At 46.2% G+C, this 15,667-nt stretch overlaps 1 protein-coding gene across 1 annotated transcript in view; it reads left to right on the top strand.

Annotated features, from left to right (window-relative positions):
- Positions 1-15,667, top strand: part of LOC127434483 (A disintegrin and metalloproteinase with thrombospondin motifs 3-like) — a 217,127-nt gene that overhangs the window by 160,980 nt on the left and 40,480 nt on the right. The window contains exon 18 of the mRNA XM_051687301.1: positions 12,974-13,130. Within this exon, the coding sequence (XP_051543261.1) occupies positions 12,974-13,130 (157 nt within the window). The remainder of the gene's footprint in view (positions 1-12,973; positions 13,131-15,667) is intronic.

Raw genomic sequence — 15,667 nt, 5'->3', positions numbered from 1 at the left:
CCGAAACCTCCGCAGGGCGAGCAGAATTGCCAACAACTTGAGGCAGTTGATGTGACAACACAGTCGCTGACCCGTCCAGAGGCCGGCGGCTGCGTGCCCATTGCAAACAGCGCCCCATCCCGTTTTGGAGGCATCTGTCGTGACCACAACGCGCCTGGAGACCAGTTCTTGAGGAACACCTGCCCGTAGAAATGAGAGGTCAGTCCAAGGGCTGAAAAGATTGTGACAGACCGGCGTGATGACCACACAACGTGTCCCGTGGCGCCATGCCCATCTCGGGACTCGAGTCTGGAGCCAGTGCTGAAGCGGCCTCATATGCATCAATCCGAGCGGGGTGGCCACCGCCGAGGATGCCATATGCCCCAGGAGCTTCTGAAAAATTTCAGTGGAACCGCTGTTTTCTGTTTGAATGCCTTCAAACAGGCCAGCACCGACTGGGCGCGCTCGTTCGTAAGGTGCGCCGTCAAGGAGACTGAGTCCAACTCCAAACTGAGAAAAGAGATGCTCTGAACCGGGAGGAGCTTGCTCTTTTCCTAGCTGACCCAAAACCCTAGTCGGCTGAGGTGTGAGAGCACCAGGTCCCTGTGTGCGCACAACATGTCTCAAGAATGAGCTAGGATTAGCCAGTCGTCAAGATAGTTGAGAACGCGAATGCCCACCTCCCTTAACGGGGCAAGGGCAGCCTCTGCGACCTTCGTAAAGACGCGAGGAGACAGGGACAGGCCAAAAAAGGAGGACTTTGTACTGATACGCCTGACTCTCGGACGCAAACCGCAGGAAGGGTCTGTGTCGAGGAAGGATCAAGATGTGGAAGTACGCATCCTTCAGGTCTACCGCCGCGAACCAATCTTGATGCCGGACGCTCGCCAGAATGCGTTTTTGCGTCAGCATCTTGAACGGGAGTCTGTGTAAAGCCTAGTTCAGAACTCACAGGTCCAAGATTGGCCGCAACCCACCGCCTTTTTTCGGTACGATGAAGTAGGAGCTGAAAATCCCCTTCTTCATTTCGGCTGGAGGGACAGGTTCTATCGCGCCCTTCCGTAGGAGGGTAGCGATCTCCGCGCAAGGTAGCAGCGTTTTCGTCTTTCACCAAGGTTAAGTGGACACCGCTGAACCTGGGCGGATGCCCGGCGAAGTGAATCGCGTAGCCGAATCAGACGGTCCGGACCAGCCCTCGCGACGGATTGGAAAGTGCAAGCCATGCGTCCAAGTTCCGCGCAAGGGGGACCAAAGGGACAACGTCATCAGACTTACCGGCAGGTGGGGCCTCGCGGCGGGGCGGAGCTCGAGGTGCCACACCACGTCATGGCTGTGCTGAGTCTAAGGACATCTAAGCACTTACCTGGCTCCTTGTGACCACCCTCGGAACAGCCTGGGACGTGGAAGGAAGAGGTCTGTCTTCATGACCCGTGGAGACTGTCACATCGGGGGCGGATTTATGCCACAGCTGGGCACTCGGGGGCGGGAGACCACCGCTGGAGCGCCAAACCCGCCAAATAGAGTGGTGAACGGTGGTCATGATGACGGCCGTGCACACCGGATACGTGACCCAGGGAACAAGGAAACCGCTCTTGCTGAGCTCTTGAGTACTGCAGCCACTTGGGCATGCAGCGCAATTAAATGCAAAAGGTAACAGATGGAGATCTGCTTACCAGCTCCAGAGCAGCGGGTTTCGTTGTCCCTCAAGGGCGCTTTGAAGCCTTTCACAGGTTCTGGGCGGCCGCGAGATGGGTGGCGTCTGCTTCCTGCGGTGGGCCAAAGGGGGGGCTGAGGCGGAGCTGGTGCAGTCACCGCAGGGGGACGCCCTTGGCGATGAGTAGACGGGGTGTGGGATCTTGAGCCATGCCGGGGCAGGATATGCCGTCTAGCATCCATCTACTGCTCTACCATCGAAAACTGCTGGGCAAAGTCCTCGACGGTGTCGCCGAATAGGCCCGCCTGGGAAATGGGGGCAGCAAGGAATCGTGTCTTGTTGGCCTCACCCATCTCGACCAGGTTGAGCCAAAGGTGGTGCTCCTGGACCACTAGGGTGGCCATCGTCCGCCCGAGAGACTGCGCCGTGACCTCCGTCGCTCGGAGAGCGAGGTCGGTTGCCGAGCGCAGTTCCTGCATCAATCCCGGGGCGGAACTACCCTTGTGCAAAGCCATGGCATGCAGGGCGGAGGTGGCTTGTCCAGCTGCACCGTAGGCCTTGGCAGTCAGAGACGACGTAAACCTACAGGCCTTGGACGGGGGCTTTGGGCACCCGCGCCAGGTGGCGGCGCTCTGCGGTCATAGGTGCACCGCATGCTCCTTTATCCACTGGGGGATTGCCGAATATCCCTTGGCCGCCCCACCATCGAGGGTAGTTAGAGCGGGGAAGCTGAAAGATCGGGACTGGGCAGTAAAAAGTGCCTCCCGCGACCTTGTCAGCTCTTCATGCACTTCCGGGAAGAAAGGAACAGGGGCGGGGCATGGCTTTGAGCAGTGCCGCGAGCCCAGGAACCAATCACCGAGCCACGAGGGTTCAGGGAAGAGCAGTGAGTTCCACTCTAGCCGATGCTCGCGGCTGCCCGGGAAAGCTTGTCGTCATCTCCGTGTCAGCCTGTGACTGGGCAATCGACCCCGTAGGGAGGAGCCCAGCTGAGGCTTCCGACTGGACGAGCCCGCTCTCCGATGCTGCGCTCGAGAGCTTATCACTTTCGCGGGCTCCGAATAAGAGGTCGAACTCGCCGTGAGACGAGCCGGCGGAATCATCCGGAAGCCTGATCGGGGCAGACGAGTGTGCTGGGGAATGGGAGGTCTGCGGGGGGATACCCGGCTGAGGCTGTCCCATTGGGGTCCCCAAATTGCCCCCAGTGCTAGCCGCGCTGGCCTCAAACCCGTGGGTAAAAGGACCGAGGCAGGAGCCTCTGGGGTGGCTCGCTTTCTTACGAAGGCGAGCCGCGACCGCAACGTTGCCACCTGTTGTAAACTGAGTTGATTGGACATGATTTGGAAAGGCACACACCTGTCTATATAAGGTCCCACTGTTCACAGTGCATGTCAGAGCACAAATCAAGCCATGAAGTCCAAGGAATTGTCTGTAGACTTCCGAGACAGAATTGTATCGAGGCACAGATCTGGGGAAGGGTACAGAAAAATTCCTGCAGCATAGAAGGTCCCAATGAGCACAGTGGCCTCATCATCCATAAATGGAAGAAGTTTGGAACCACCAGGACTCTTCCTAGAGCTGGCTGCCTGGCCAAACTGTGCGATCGGGGGAGAAGGGCCTTAGTCAGGGAGGTGACCAAGAACCCGATGGTCACTCTGACAGAGCTCCAGCATTTCTCCTCAGTAGAAGGCACATGAAAGCCGGCCTGGAGTTTGCCAAAAGGCACCTGAAGGACTCTCAGATCATGAGAAACAAAATTCTCTGGTCTGATGAAACAAAGATTGAACTCTTTGGCCTGAATGGCAAGCGTCATGTCTGGAGGAAACCAGGCACCGCTCATCACCTGGCCAATACCATCCCTACAGTGAAGCATGGTGGTGGCAGCATCATGCTGTGGGGATGTTTTTCAGCAGCAGAAACTGGGAGACTAGTCAGGATTGAGGGAAAGATGAATGCAGCAATGTACAGAGACATCCTTGATGAAAACCTGCTCCAGAGCACTCTGGACCTCAGACTGGGGCGAAGGTTCATCTTCCAACAGGACAACGACCCTAAGCACACAGCCAAGATAACAAAGGAGTGGCTATGGGACAACTCTGTGAATGTCCTTGAGTGGCTCAGCCAGAGCCCAGACTTGAAACCGATTGAACGTCTCTGGAGAGATCTGAAAATGGCTGTACGCCGACGCTCTCCATCCAACCTGATGGAGCTTGAGAGGTCCTGCAAAGAAGAATGCCCAAAAATAGTGCCAAACAATAGGTGTGCCAAGCTTGTAGCATCATACTCAAAATGACTTGAGGCTGTAATTGGTGCCAAATGTGCTTCAACAAAGTATTGAGCAAAAGCTGTGAATACTTATGTACATGTGATTTATTTATTTGCCATGGACATATTCTCGCAATGAGAACATGACCATCCATGAACGCTGTCACTGCGTCAGCAGTGCCCAGACACGAAAGACAGTGATCGTGACCATCAGAAGGCGAGAGATAAGGAGCGCAACCATGAATAACACACAATCGGAAAAGCATCTTTAAAAAGACGCGTCTTTAAAAAGTCATTCCGTGTGTGCCGCTCTTTTAGAGAAATATGCTCTTTTATTTCTGCCGAAGTGCCCAGGGGCGTTCTCTGCAGTGCACCAGTGCAGAGGGGGGAGAAGCCGCTGAAATGCGCTGTCAGATCCAGCAGAGGTGAATGAACAGTAGTATTCAGCTCAGTGAGCATGACCGTTCGGCTCCGAAGAGAAAATCTGAATGAGTGGTTGCATACCAGCTCCTTTTATACCCATATGTCCGGGGGTGTGGCATGCAAATACCACTCGCCAATTTTCACTGGCCTTTTATCAAAAACCAGAGGTGTCTCGGGCTCCCAAGAGTGACCCCTAGTGTCACTACATCGACACAACGTCGAGTGAGTGACAGATAGGGAAATGTTTATAATAATAGAACAATAATGTGGATAGCATATAGGCCATGACTTAGTCTGTAAAGAAAATGATAAAAAATGTTTGAGCCCATATTGAAATTGAGCCTTGGTTGTCTTGGCAAATCTGAGCACTGTTTGTGAGATTGTTGAGATCTGTTTTGAAACACTAGAGGAGACACAAGTGAGATTACTAAAGACTTTTTTCTCAGGAGAAAAACCTGAGAAGCTGGAGTCTTCAGCAAAAGTCTCCATTTTATCTCCATTCAATCACATTGCTGAAATAGGAGATGCAAATAATATTTTTTAGGATCTTTATTTTGCGGAGTGTTAGGAGAGAACAGTTTTTCCAAGTTTAGTCATAGTGTAATTTGTAATAAGTCTTAAAGGTGAGGTGTGTAATTTTTTCAGAGTTAAAATACTCCGATTGCAGCTTTATGTGGATAGACAAATATAGTCATTCGTAAGTTGATGTCAACATAAAGAGTGGCTCTGTGGTGCTTTCAAAAAAAAAAAAAAACTACAGTATGATAAAGCTTAAAAATGTTTTTTAAGAAATTTACTGTTTATTTTTTTTGGGGGGGGGGGGGAAGCTTGTTATCTTGGAGATTTAGGAATACAAACTAATAAATGTTGCTGTGTTCAAGATTACATTTTATAAGATACAGGTAAGAGCAGCCGATTAAATAAATGTTTTGCTATAAAGTCAAGGGGCACCTTTGACATCTACTTTATGGCTCCAACAGTTAAGATTTTTACTTGGTCTGCCTACATTTTCACTGGCTTAAAAAAAAATAAAAAAATATATATATATATATATACAGTGCATCTGGAAAGAATTCACAGCGCTTCACTTTTTCCACATTTTGTTATGTTACAGCCTTATTCCAAAATGGATTAAATTCATTATTTTCCTCAAAATTCTACTAACAATACCCCATAATGACAACGTGAAAGAAGTTTGTTTGAAATCTTTGCAAATTTATTAAAAATAAAAAACGAAAAAAAAAAAAAATCACATGTACATAACTATTCACAGCCTTTGCCATGACACTCAAAATTGAGCTCAGGTGCATCCCGTTTCCACTGATCATCCTTGAGAAGTTTCTACAACTTGATTGGAGTCCACCTGTGGTAAACTGAGTTGATTGGACATGATTTGGAAAGGCACACACCTGTCTATATAAGGTCCCACAGTTCACAGTGCATGTCAGAGCACAAATCAAGCCATGAAGTCCAAGGAATTGTCTGTAGACTTCCGAGACAGGATTGTATCGAGGCACAGATCTCGGGAAGGGTACAGAAAAGTTCCTGCAGCATTGAAGGTCCCAATGAGCACAGTGGCCTCATCATCCATAAATGGAAGAAGTTTGGAACTACCAGGACTCTTCCTAGAGCTGGCCGCCTGGCCAAACTGTGCGATCGGGGGAGAAGGGCCTTAAAACCTGCTCCAGAGCACTCTGGACCTCAGACTGGGGCGAAGGTTCATCTTCCAACAGGACAACGACCCTAAGCACACAGCCAAGATAACAAAGGAGTGGCTATGGGACAACTCTGTGAATGTCCTTGAGTGGCTCAGCCAGAGCCCAGACTTGAAACCGATTGAACGTCTCTGGAGAGATCTGAAAATGGCTGTGCACCGACGCTCTCCATCCAACCTGATGGAGCTTGAGAGGTCCCGCAAAGAAGAATGCCCAAAAATAGTGCCCAACAATAGGTGTGCCAAGCTTGTAGCATCATACTCAAAATGACTTGAGGCTGTAATTGGTGCCAAATGTGCTTCAACAAAGTATTGAGCAAAGTCTGTGAATACTTATGTACATGTGATTTATTTATTTTTATTTTTATACATTTGCAAAGATTTCAACAAACTTCTTTCACGTTGTCATTATGGGGTATTGTTTGTAGAATTTTGAGGAAAATAACGAATTTAATCCATTTTGGAATAAGGCTATAATATAACAAAATATGGAAAAAGTGAAGCGCTGTGAATACTTTCCGGATGCACTGTATATATTTATTATTATTATATTTTTATAATACAATAATACAAACACGTTGGTTTGTATATGTGGTTGGAATAATATTTAGTCCTATATCATTAAATGTTCTTTACAAATAATCTTGGCTGAAAGATTATGGCATTCACTGCAAAACATGACTAATTGATTTTGAATTTTCAACTAATTCTTACTGATAGTGTTACCTAGGTGGTAAGTTTAAATCAGTAGAATTTTCAACAACAATAGTTATTACATCACAGAAATCCAAATTTAAGTTGCAAAGCATAAAAATACTTTTACAAGATATTTAGCGACAAAGAAGCACTGGCCTGATAGGGCAAGAGACAGTCCCATCAATTGGCCAGAGAATCTCTCACACTGGCCCCGAGCCAGCAGGCTGTCATTATTTGAGTCTTGTGCTGTACAAAGTGACATGTAGGCCTAACAGCATTCTTTGACATCTTGGGAGTGGGAACAGGTTCTCAAAGCACAGCATTTCTACTGCTTTAGCTTTCTGATTGTAGAATTACTTGCTTATTTAGGATCTTTTAGTGTTGCATGACCTACATTCTGTAAATCTTCAGCTCATGGATGAACACAGTGACATTATCCTAGGAAAAAAGGATTAGTACAGTTCATAAATCATCAGTTCTTTACTGGCCACAAACCATCCAGGTCCTCTGCCTGCACAAAAACAAAACAAAATAACAACAACAAAAAAACAAACCATAATATTCCTGTCACCAAATGTCATTGCTGTTGCAAAGTTCAAATCAAATCAAATCAATCAAATCCCTTTATTGTCACTCAACCATATACACAAGTGCAACAGTGGGTGAAAGTCTTGGGTGCAGTTTCCAGCAACATAGCAGTCATGACACATATACCAATTTACAATAAACATCTGATTTACACAACACAATTTACATATTTAATATACACATAATTACACACAACACAATATACAAATAATAATATAAAATGAACAGTATACAGTACACACAATATAGAATACGCATACAATATAAAATACACGGTGTACAATAAAAATAGTATATATAAAATATACAGTAGGTTGTATATGCTGTATTGACATTCAGGCTGTCAGTTGATAGTCAGCTGTCAGTGTGTTGTTAAGAGAGAATATACAGGTGCATCTCAATAAATTAGAATGTCGTGGAAAAGTTCATTTATTTCAGTAATTCAACTCAAATTGTGAAACTCGTGTATTAAATAAATTCAATGCACACAGACTGAAGTAGTTTAAGTCTTTGGTTCTTTTAATTGTGATGATTTTGGCTCACATTTAACAAAAACCCACCAATTCACTATCTCAAAAAATTAGAATACATCATAAGACCAATAAAAAAAAACATTTTTAGTGAATTGTTGGCCTTCTGGAAAGTATGTTCATTTACTGTATATGTACTCAATACTTGGTAGGGGCTCCTTTTTGCTTTAATTACTGCCTCAATTCGGCGTGGCATGGAGGTAATCAGTTTGTGGCACTGCTGAGGTGGTATGGAAGCCCAGGTTTCTTTGACAGTGGCCTTCAGCTCATCTGCATTTTTTGGTCTTTTGTTTCTCATTTTCCTCTTGACAATACCCCATAGATTCTCTATGGGGTTCAGGTCTGGTGAGTTTGCTGGCCAGTCAAGCACACCAACACCATGGTCATTTGACCAACTTTTGGTGCTTTTGGCAGTGTGGGCAGGTGCCAAACCCTGCTGGAAAATGAAATCAGCATCTTTAAAAAGCTGGTCAGCAGAAGGAAGCATGAAGTGCTCCAAAATTTCTTGGTAAACGGGTGCAGTGACTTTGGTTTTCAAAAAACACAATGGACCAACACCAGCAGATGACATTGCACCCCAAATCATCACAGACTGTGGAAACTTAACACTGGACTTCAAGCAACTTGGGCTATGAGCTTCTCCACCCTTCCTCCAGACTCTAGGACCTTGGTTTCCAAATGAAATACAAAACTTGCTCTCATCTAAAAAGAGGACTTTGGACCACTGGGCAACAGTCCAGTTCTTCTTCTCCTTAGCCCAGGTAAGACGCCTCTGACGTTGTCTGTGGTTCAGGAGTGGCTTAACAAGAGGAATACGACAACTGTAGCCAAATTCCTTGACACGTCTGTGTGTGGTGGCTCTTGATGCCTTGACCCCTGCCTCAGTCCATTCCTTGTGAAGTTCACCCAAATTCTTGAATCGATTTTGCTTGACAATCCTCATAAGGCTGCGGTTCTCTCGGTTGGTTGTGCATCTTTTTCTTCCACACTTTTTCCTTCCACTCAACTTTCTGTTAACATGCTTGGATACAGCACTCTGTGAACAGCCAGCTTCTTTGGCAATGAATGTTTGTGGCTTACCCTCCTTGTGAAGGGTGTCAGTGATTGTCTTCTGGACAACTGTCAGATCAGCAGTCTTCCCCATGATTGTGTAGCCTAGTGAACCAAACTGAGAGACCATTTTGAAGGCTCAGGAAACCTTTGCAGGTGTTTTGAGTTGATTAGCTGATTGGCATGTCACCATATTCTAATTTTTTGAGATAGTGAATTGGTGGGTTTTTGTTAAATGTGAGCCAAAATCATCACAATTAAAAGAACCAAAGACTTAAACTACTTCAGTCTGTGTGCATTGAATTTATTTAATACACAAGTTTCACAATTTGAGTTGAATTACTGAAATAAATGAACTTTTCCACGACATTCTAATTTATTGAGATGCACCTGTAATTTATGATAGTCCAGTGTAAGATTAATAAAGTGCAGTACTGATGTATATTGATCATGAGAGATCAAGAGTTCAGAAGTCTGATTGCTTGGGGGAAGAAGCTGTCATGAAGTCGGCTGGTGCGGGTCCTGATGCTGCGATACTGCCTGTCTGATGGTAGAAGTGAGAGCAGCCTATGGCTCGGGTGGCTGGAGTCTCTGATGATCCTCTGAGCTTTTTGCACACACTGCCTGGTATATATGTCCTGGAAGGAGGGAAACTCACCTCCGATGATGTGTATGGCAGTTCGCACCACCCTTTGCAGGGCTTTGCGGTTGAGGGCAGTGCTGTTGCTGTACCAGGCAGTGATGCAGCCAGTCAGGATGCTTTCTACAGTACTGGTATAGAACCGTGTGAGGATGTGTTGGTTCATTCGAAACTTCCTCAGATGTTTCAGGAAGAAGAGGCGCTGGTGAGCCTTTTTCACAACGGCCTCAAAGTGGCCACCATGTGAGTTCCTCAGTGATGTGGACACTGAGAAACTTGAAGCTGCTGACTCTCTCCACTGATGCTTCATTGATGGTGATGGGGTTGTGTTCTCTGTCTTTTCTCCTGAATTCCACCACAAGCTCCTTAGTCTTGCTGACGTTGAAGGAGAGGTTGTGCTCCTGACACCAGCATGTCAGAGTGTGCACCTCCTCTCTGTAGGCTGTTTCATCATTGTCAGTGATCAGACCTACCACCGTCGTATCGTCAGCAAACTTAATGATGGCATTGGAGCTATGTGTTGCCACACAGTCATGTGTATACAGGGAATACAGGAGTGGGCTGAGAACACAGCCCTCTGGGGCTCCAGTGTTGAGGGTCAGTGATGAGGAGATGTTGCTGCCCATTCTAACCACCTGGCGTCTGCTTGACAGGAAGTCCAGGATCCAGCTGCACAACGAGCTGTTTAAGCCCAGAGCCCAGAGTTTCTCATCAAACTTGGGGGGCACTATGGTGTTGAATGCTGAGCTGTAGTCTACAAACAACATTCTCACGTATGTTCCTTTTTTCCAGGTGGGAGAGAGCAGTAGTGTGTAGTGTAGATGCAAAGGCATCATCAGTGGAGCGATTGTTGCAGTAAGCAAACTGCAGTGGGTCCAGTGAGGTAGGGAGCACAGATGTAATCTCTGATTAGTCTCTCAAAGCATTTGCTGATGATGGGGGTCAGAGCAACAGGACACCAGTCATTTAAGCAAGTGATTTTTGATTGCTTTGGTACAGGCACAATGGTGGATGTTTTAAAGGATGTGGGGACTACAGACAAAGAGAGGGAAAGGTTGAAAATGCCCATAAAAGCACCAACTTGTTGGTTCGCGCATGTTCTGATGACATGCCCCGGAATGCCGTCTGGACCCATGGCTTTACGGATATTTACCCGTCAGAAGGATCGGGTTACATCCGCTACAGAGACGGAGAGTGAACTAACCCCTGTAACTTCGACCGCGAGAGCTCTCTCCACGAGGGCGGTGTTATTTCCCTTGAAACGAGCATAAAAAGTATGTAGCTCATACAGGAGAGAGGCAGTGGTGTTCACAGCAGAGTTTTTATTCCCTTTAAAGTCTGTGATGATATTAATTCCCTGCCACATGCTTCTAGAGTCGGTGGTGTTGAACTTTCCTTGAATCTTGTCCCTGTACTGGCGTTTGGCTTCTCTGATAGTTTTGTGGAGGGCATAAATTGCTTGTTTATGCTCCTCCATTTTCCTAGAATTAAAAGCGGATGTCCACTCATTAAGTGCCGCACAAACATTGCTATTAATCCATGGTTTCTGATTGGGGTAGATCCATATTGTTTTGGTCGGTACAACATCCTCTATGCACTTGCTGATGAAACACGCTGATAGCGTAGACATTGATGTCATCATCAGAGGCGGACCGAACATCTCCCAATCCACTGATCAAAACAGTCTTGTAGCATATATTCTGATTGGTCCGACCAGCACTGGATCGTTCTGAGGGTGGGTGCTTCCTGTTTCAGTTTCTGCCTGTAAGCGGGCAGAAGGAGAATGGAAGAGTGATCTGATTTGCCAAATGGTGGGCGGGGAGGGATTTGTAGCCATCCCGGAAGGGAGAGTAGCAATGGTCCAAAACCCGGTCCCCTCGTGTGTTGAAACTGATGTGTTGGTAGTATTTCGGTGCTACTGACTTGAAGTTGGATTTGTTAAAGTCCACGGTCACAATGAGCACGGCCTCAGGGTGCGCGGTTTCCTGCTTGTTTACACTCCCATACAGTTCCTTGAGTGCCCGGTCTATGGCGGCTTGTGGCGGGATATACACAGCTGTGATAATGACCGCTGTGAATTCCCTCGGTAGCCAGAATGGTCGACACAGAAGCATGAGAAATTCCAGATCAGGAGAGCAGAAAGACCTGATAGAATGTACGTTCCTCTGATCCCACAAGGATTTGTTGATCATAAAACATACACCACCTCCTCTGCTTTTACCTGAGAGGTATTTCGCTCTATCTGCTCGGTGCACGGAGAACCCCGTGGGAATCTCCGCAGACATCCAAGTTTCTGTAAGGCAGATAATGCAGCAGTCTCTCGTTGGAAAGAGATCCGTAATCTCAGCTCGCAGAGCTTGTTGTCCATGAACTGAACATTTGCCAGTAGAAAACTGGGTAGCGGGGGTCGATTTTCACGATGTCTTAGTCTGATGAGACCACTGGCTCTCCTTCCCCTTTTCTGGCTGCGTTTCCGTGGCTGGGCTGCCCAAACAAAGGGCTCCGCTGGCGTGTTTGTAAACAGCGGATCGGCATTGAGGAATTTAAAGTCCGGTTTTCGATGTGCTATTGCAGAACCAATGTCCAAAACTGTTTGTCTATCGTAGACAATAAGGCAGACAACATCCAAGACAATAAACATAAGAATTGTAGACAAAACAAACAAAAAACTGCAACATTGGGTCGGAGCTCTCAACGCAGCAGCCATACTCTGCGCCATCTTGAGTCCAGTGGTGCTGAAATGCAGTTCTGTTGAAATGCAGTATTTTTGTTTAATTTATGCTTAAAATATACCTTTCTCTCCTCTATGTTATAGTCCAATAAAAGTTGTTGGTACTCTGGATGGATTTTAACAGATGTCTCTTTTAAAAGCTGTGTTTTTTCCTTTGATATCCTCCCATTACATCTGTCATGCAGGTGAATTAAGGTGAATTCATGAACACATTAGCCAATTTAAAAGATTCATGGCGATCTTTAGATGCATTTTTTGGCATTCCTTCCAGAGTAATGAACAACCTAGGCAGAGTAACAGTAGTGTTGAATGCCATCCATTTGGACATTATCTGTGTATTTACAGTATACAGGCAAGAGTCTTTAGCGATGATGCTGTAACACTTCCAGCCTTATTTTAGCCTCAGAAACCTTTTGTGTGACTTTGAAACATGAAGAAAACATGAAATTGCAGATACAACAGGAGTAAAACTAATGTAAAATTAGTCGTCCTTGAAATTAATCAATGCTTACCACACTCGTTTCATTTTCAGATGTTATTAAACAGATCCTATTCACACAGAGGGCATCACATAAATCTGCATACTCTTAAATATGCATGAACAAATGCTAAATCCAATGCTTCTAATGCTTCTAATGCTAAGCAAATGCTTCTAAATATCACTTTATTGTGTCTGAAACATTTGTCTTATTGTTTTTCCAAGATTATACCTAAGGACAATGAGACAAGGTCCACGCTTATGTACAAATACATCATTCATGAAGACTCAGTGCCTATAAACAACAATAATGTAATTCAGGAGGACACGTATGAGTGGGCATTGAAGAGCTGGTCCCAATGTTCAAGACCTTGTGCTGGAGGTAATCTATACAGTTTTTCTGCCCAAAGGGCTTATCTGAATGTCATTTTATTGGATACAAAATACTGTGTTAAACCGAGTGACATCTGCAAACATACATTGCTAGTTCATCACTATGGATAAGTGTAACAACCAGAAAGTGTTCAAATACCTTTTGTCTTAATTTTGAACAACACATCTATTGTTTTATAAATTGAAACTTAAAACTTATTTTTGTGAAATTCTTGTTTTGCTTTCAAGGTGTGTTTGTGCTATATTTCTTTCAAATAAATGCCACTTGGTTTGATATTTTGTTATATAATGCAAAGACATTCATACAGTACATTTTCAAGTGTGGCTTAAGTGTCCAAATACACTGCCTGGCCCCAAAAAAAGTTGCATACTCTAATATTTGTTGGACCGCCTTTAGCCTTGATTATGGTACGCATTCGTCGTGGCATTGTTTCGACAACCTTATGCAACGTCACAACATTTATTTCCGTCTAGAGTTGCATTATTTTTGGCCGAGATCTTGTATTGATGGCGGGAGAGTCAAACCACTCCATAAAGTCTTCTCCAACACATCCCAAAGACTTTCAATGGGGTTAAGGTCAGGACAGTGGTGGCCAATTCATATGTGAAAATGATTTCTCATGCTCCCTAAACCACTCTTTTACAATTTGAGGCTGATTAATTTTGGCATTATCATCCTGGAATATGCCTGTGCCGTCAGGGAAGAAAAAATCCATTGATGGGATAACCTGGTCAATCAGTACATTCAGGTATTCAGCTGACTTCATTATATTGCAACATAACGTTGCTGAGCCTAGACCTGACCACTTGAAGCAACCCTGGATCATAATATTGCCTCCAGAGGCTTGTACAGTGGGTATTATGCATGACAGGTGCATCGCTTCATGCGCTTCCCTTCTTGCCCTGACGCGCCCATCGCTTTGGAATAGGGTAAATCTGGACTCATCAGATCCCATGACCTTTTTCCATTGCTATACAGTCCAATCTTTATGCTCCCTAGCAAACTGAAGTAGTTTTTTTCCGATTAGCCTCACTAACAAGTGGCTTTCTTGTGGCCACACAGATGTTTAGTCCCAATCCTGTAAGTTCTCATCACATTGTGAGTGTGGAAATGCTCTTACTTTCACTATTAAACATAGCCATGAGTTCTACTGTCGATTTTTTACGATGTGACTTCACCAAGCGTTTTAGTGATCGCCGATCACGATCACTTAAGATTTTATTCCGACCACATTTCTTCCACAAAACTAGTGGTTCACCACTATCCTTCCATGTTTTAATAATGTGTTGGACAGTTCTTAACCCAGTTCCAGTGATTTCAGCAATCTCCTCAGTTGTTCCCTATCGGTCACTCACTCGACGTTGGTGTCAATGTAGTGACACTAGGGGTCACTCTTGGGAGCCCAAGACACCTCTGGTCTTTGACAAAAGGCCAATGAAAATTGGCGAGTGGTATTTGCATGCCACTCCCCCGGACATAAGGGTATAAAAGGAGCTGGTATGCAACCACTCATTCAGATTTTCTCTTCGGAGCCGAACGGTCATGCTCACTGAGCTGAATACTACTGTTCATTCACGTCTGCTGGATCTGACGGCGCATTTCAGCGGCTTCTCCCTCCTCTGCACTGGTGCACTTCAGAGAACGCCCCTGGGCGCTTCAGCAGAAAAACTAGAGAGCATATTTTCTGAAAGAGCATTTTTCCCCTCTAAAAGAGTATATATTTCTCTAAAAGAGCGCACACACGGAACGTCTTTTTAAAGATGCGTCTTTTTAAAGATGCTTTTCCGATTGTGTGTTATTCCTGGTTGCGCTCGTTATCTCTCACCTTCTAATGGTCACGATCACTGTCTTTCGTGTCTGGGCACTGCTCACGCGGAGACAGCGTTCGTGGATGGTCATGTTCTCATTGCGAGAATATGTCCATGGCAACGTTGTGGTCGCGGCCACCCCAGAGGCTCCCGCCTCGGTCCTTTTACCCACGGGTATGAGGCCAGCGCGGCTAGCACTGGGGGTGATTTGGGGACCCACTCCTCCGGGTATCCCCCCGCGGACCTCCCATTCCCCAGCACGCTCGTCTGCCCCGATCAGGCTTCCGGATGAGTCCGCCGGCTCGTCTCATGGCGAGTTTGACCTCTTATTTGGAGCCCACGAAAGTGATGAGCTCTCAAGCACAGCTCGAGAGCTTCGGGGATGATTTCCCAGTCACAAGCTGATGCGGAAATGACGACATGCTTTCCCGCGCAGCCACGAGTGTTGGCTAGAGTGGAACTCACTGCTCTTCCCTGAACCCTCGCGGCTCGGTGATTGGTTCCTGGGCTAGCGGCGCCGCTCAAAGCCACACCCCGCCCCCGTTCCTTTCTTCCCGGAAGTGCATGAAGAGCTGACAAGGTTGCAGGAGGCACTTTTTACTGCCCGGTCCCGATCTTTTCAAATTCCCCGCCCTTACTACCCTCGATGGTGGGGCGGCCAAGGGCTATTCGGCAATCCCCCGGTGGATAAAGGCGCTCACGGTGCACCTATGCCCG

Source organism: Myxocyprinus asiaticus, chromosome 4, assembly GCF_019703515.2.
Source record: "Myxocyprinus asiaticus isolate MX2 ecotype Aquarium Trade chromosome 4, UBuf_Myxa_2, whole genome shotgun sequence".
NCBI classification, from domain to species: domain Eukaryota; kingdom Metazoa; phylum Chordata; class Actinopteri; order Cypriniformes; family Catostomidae; genus Myxocyprinus; species Myxocyprinus asiaticus.
The sequence above is the reverse complement of the archived record's forward strand: the minus strand, read 5'-3'. Positions and strand labels throughout refer to the sequence as shown.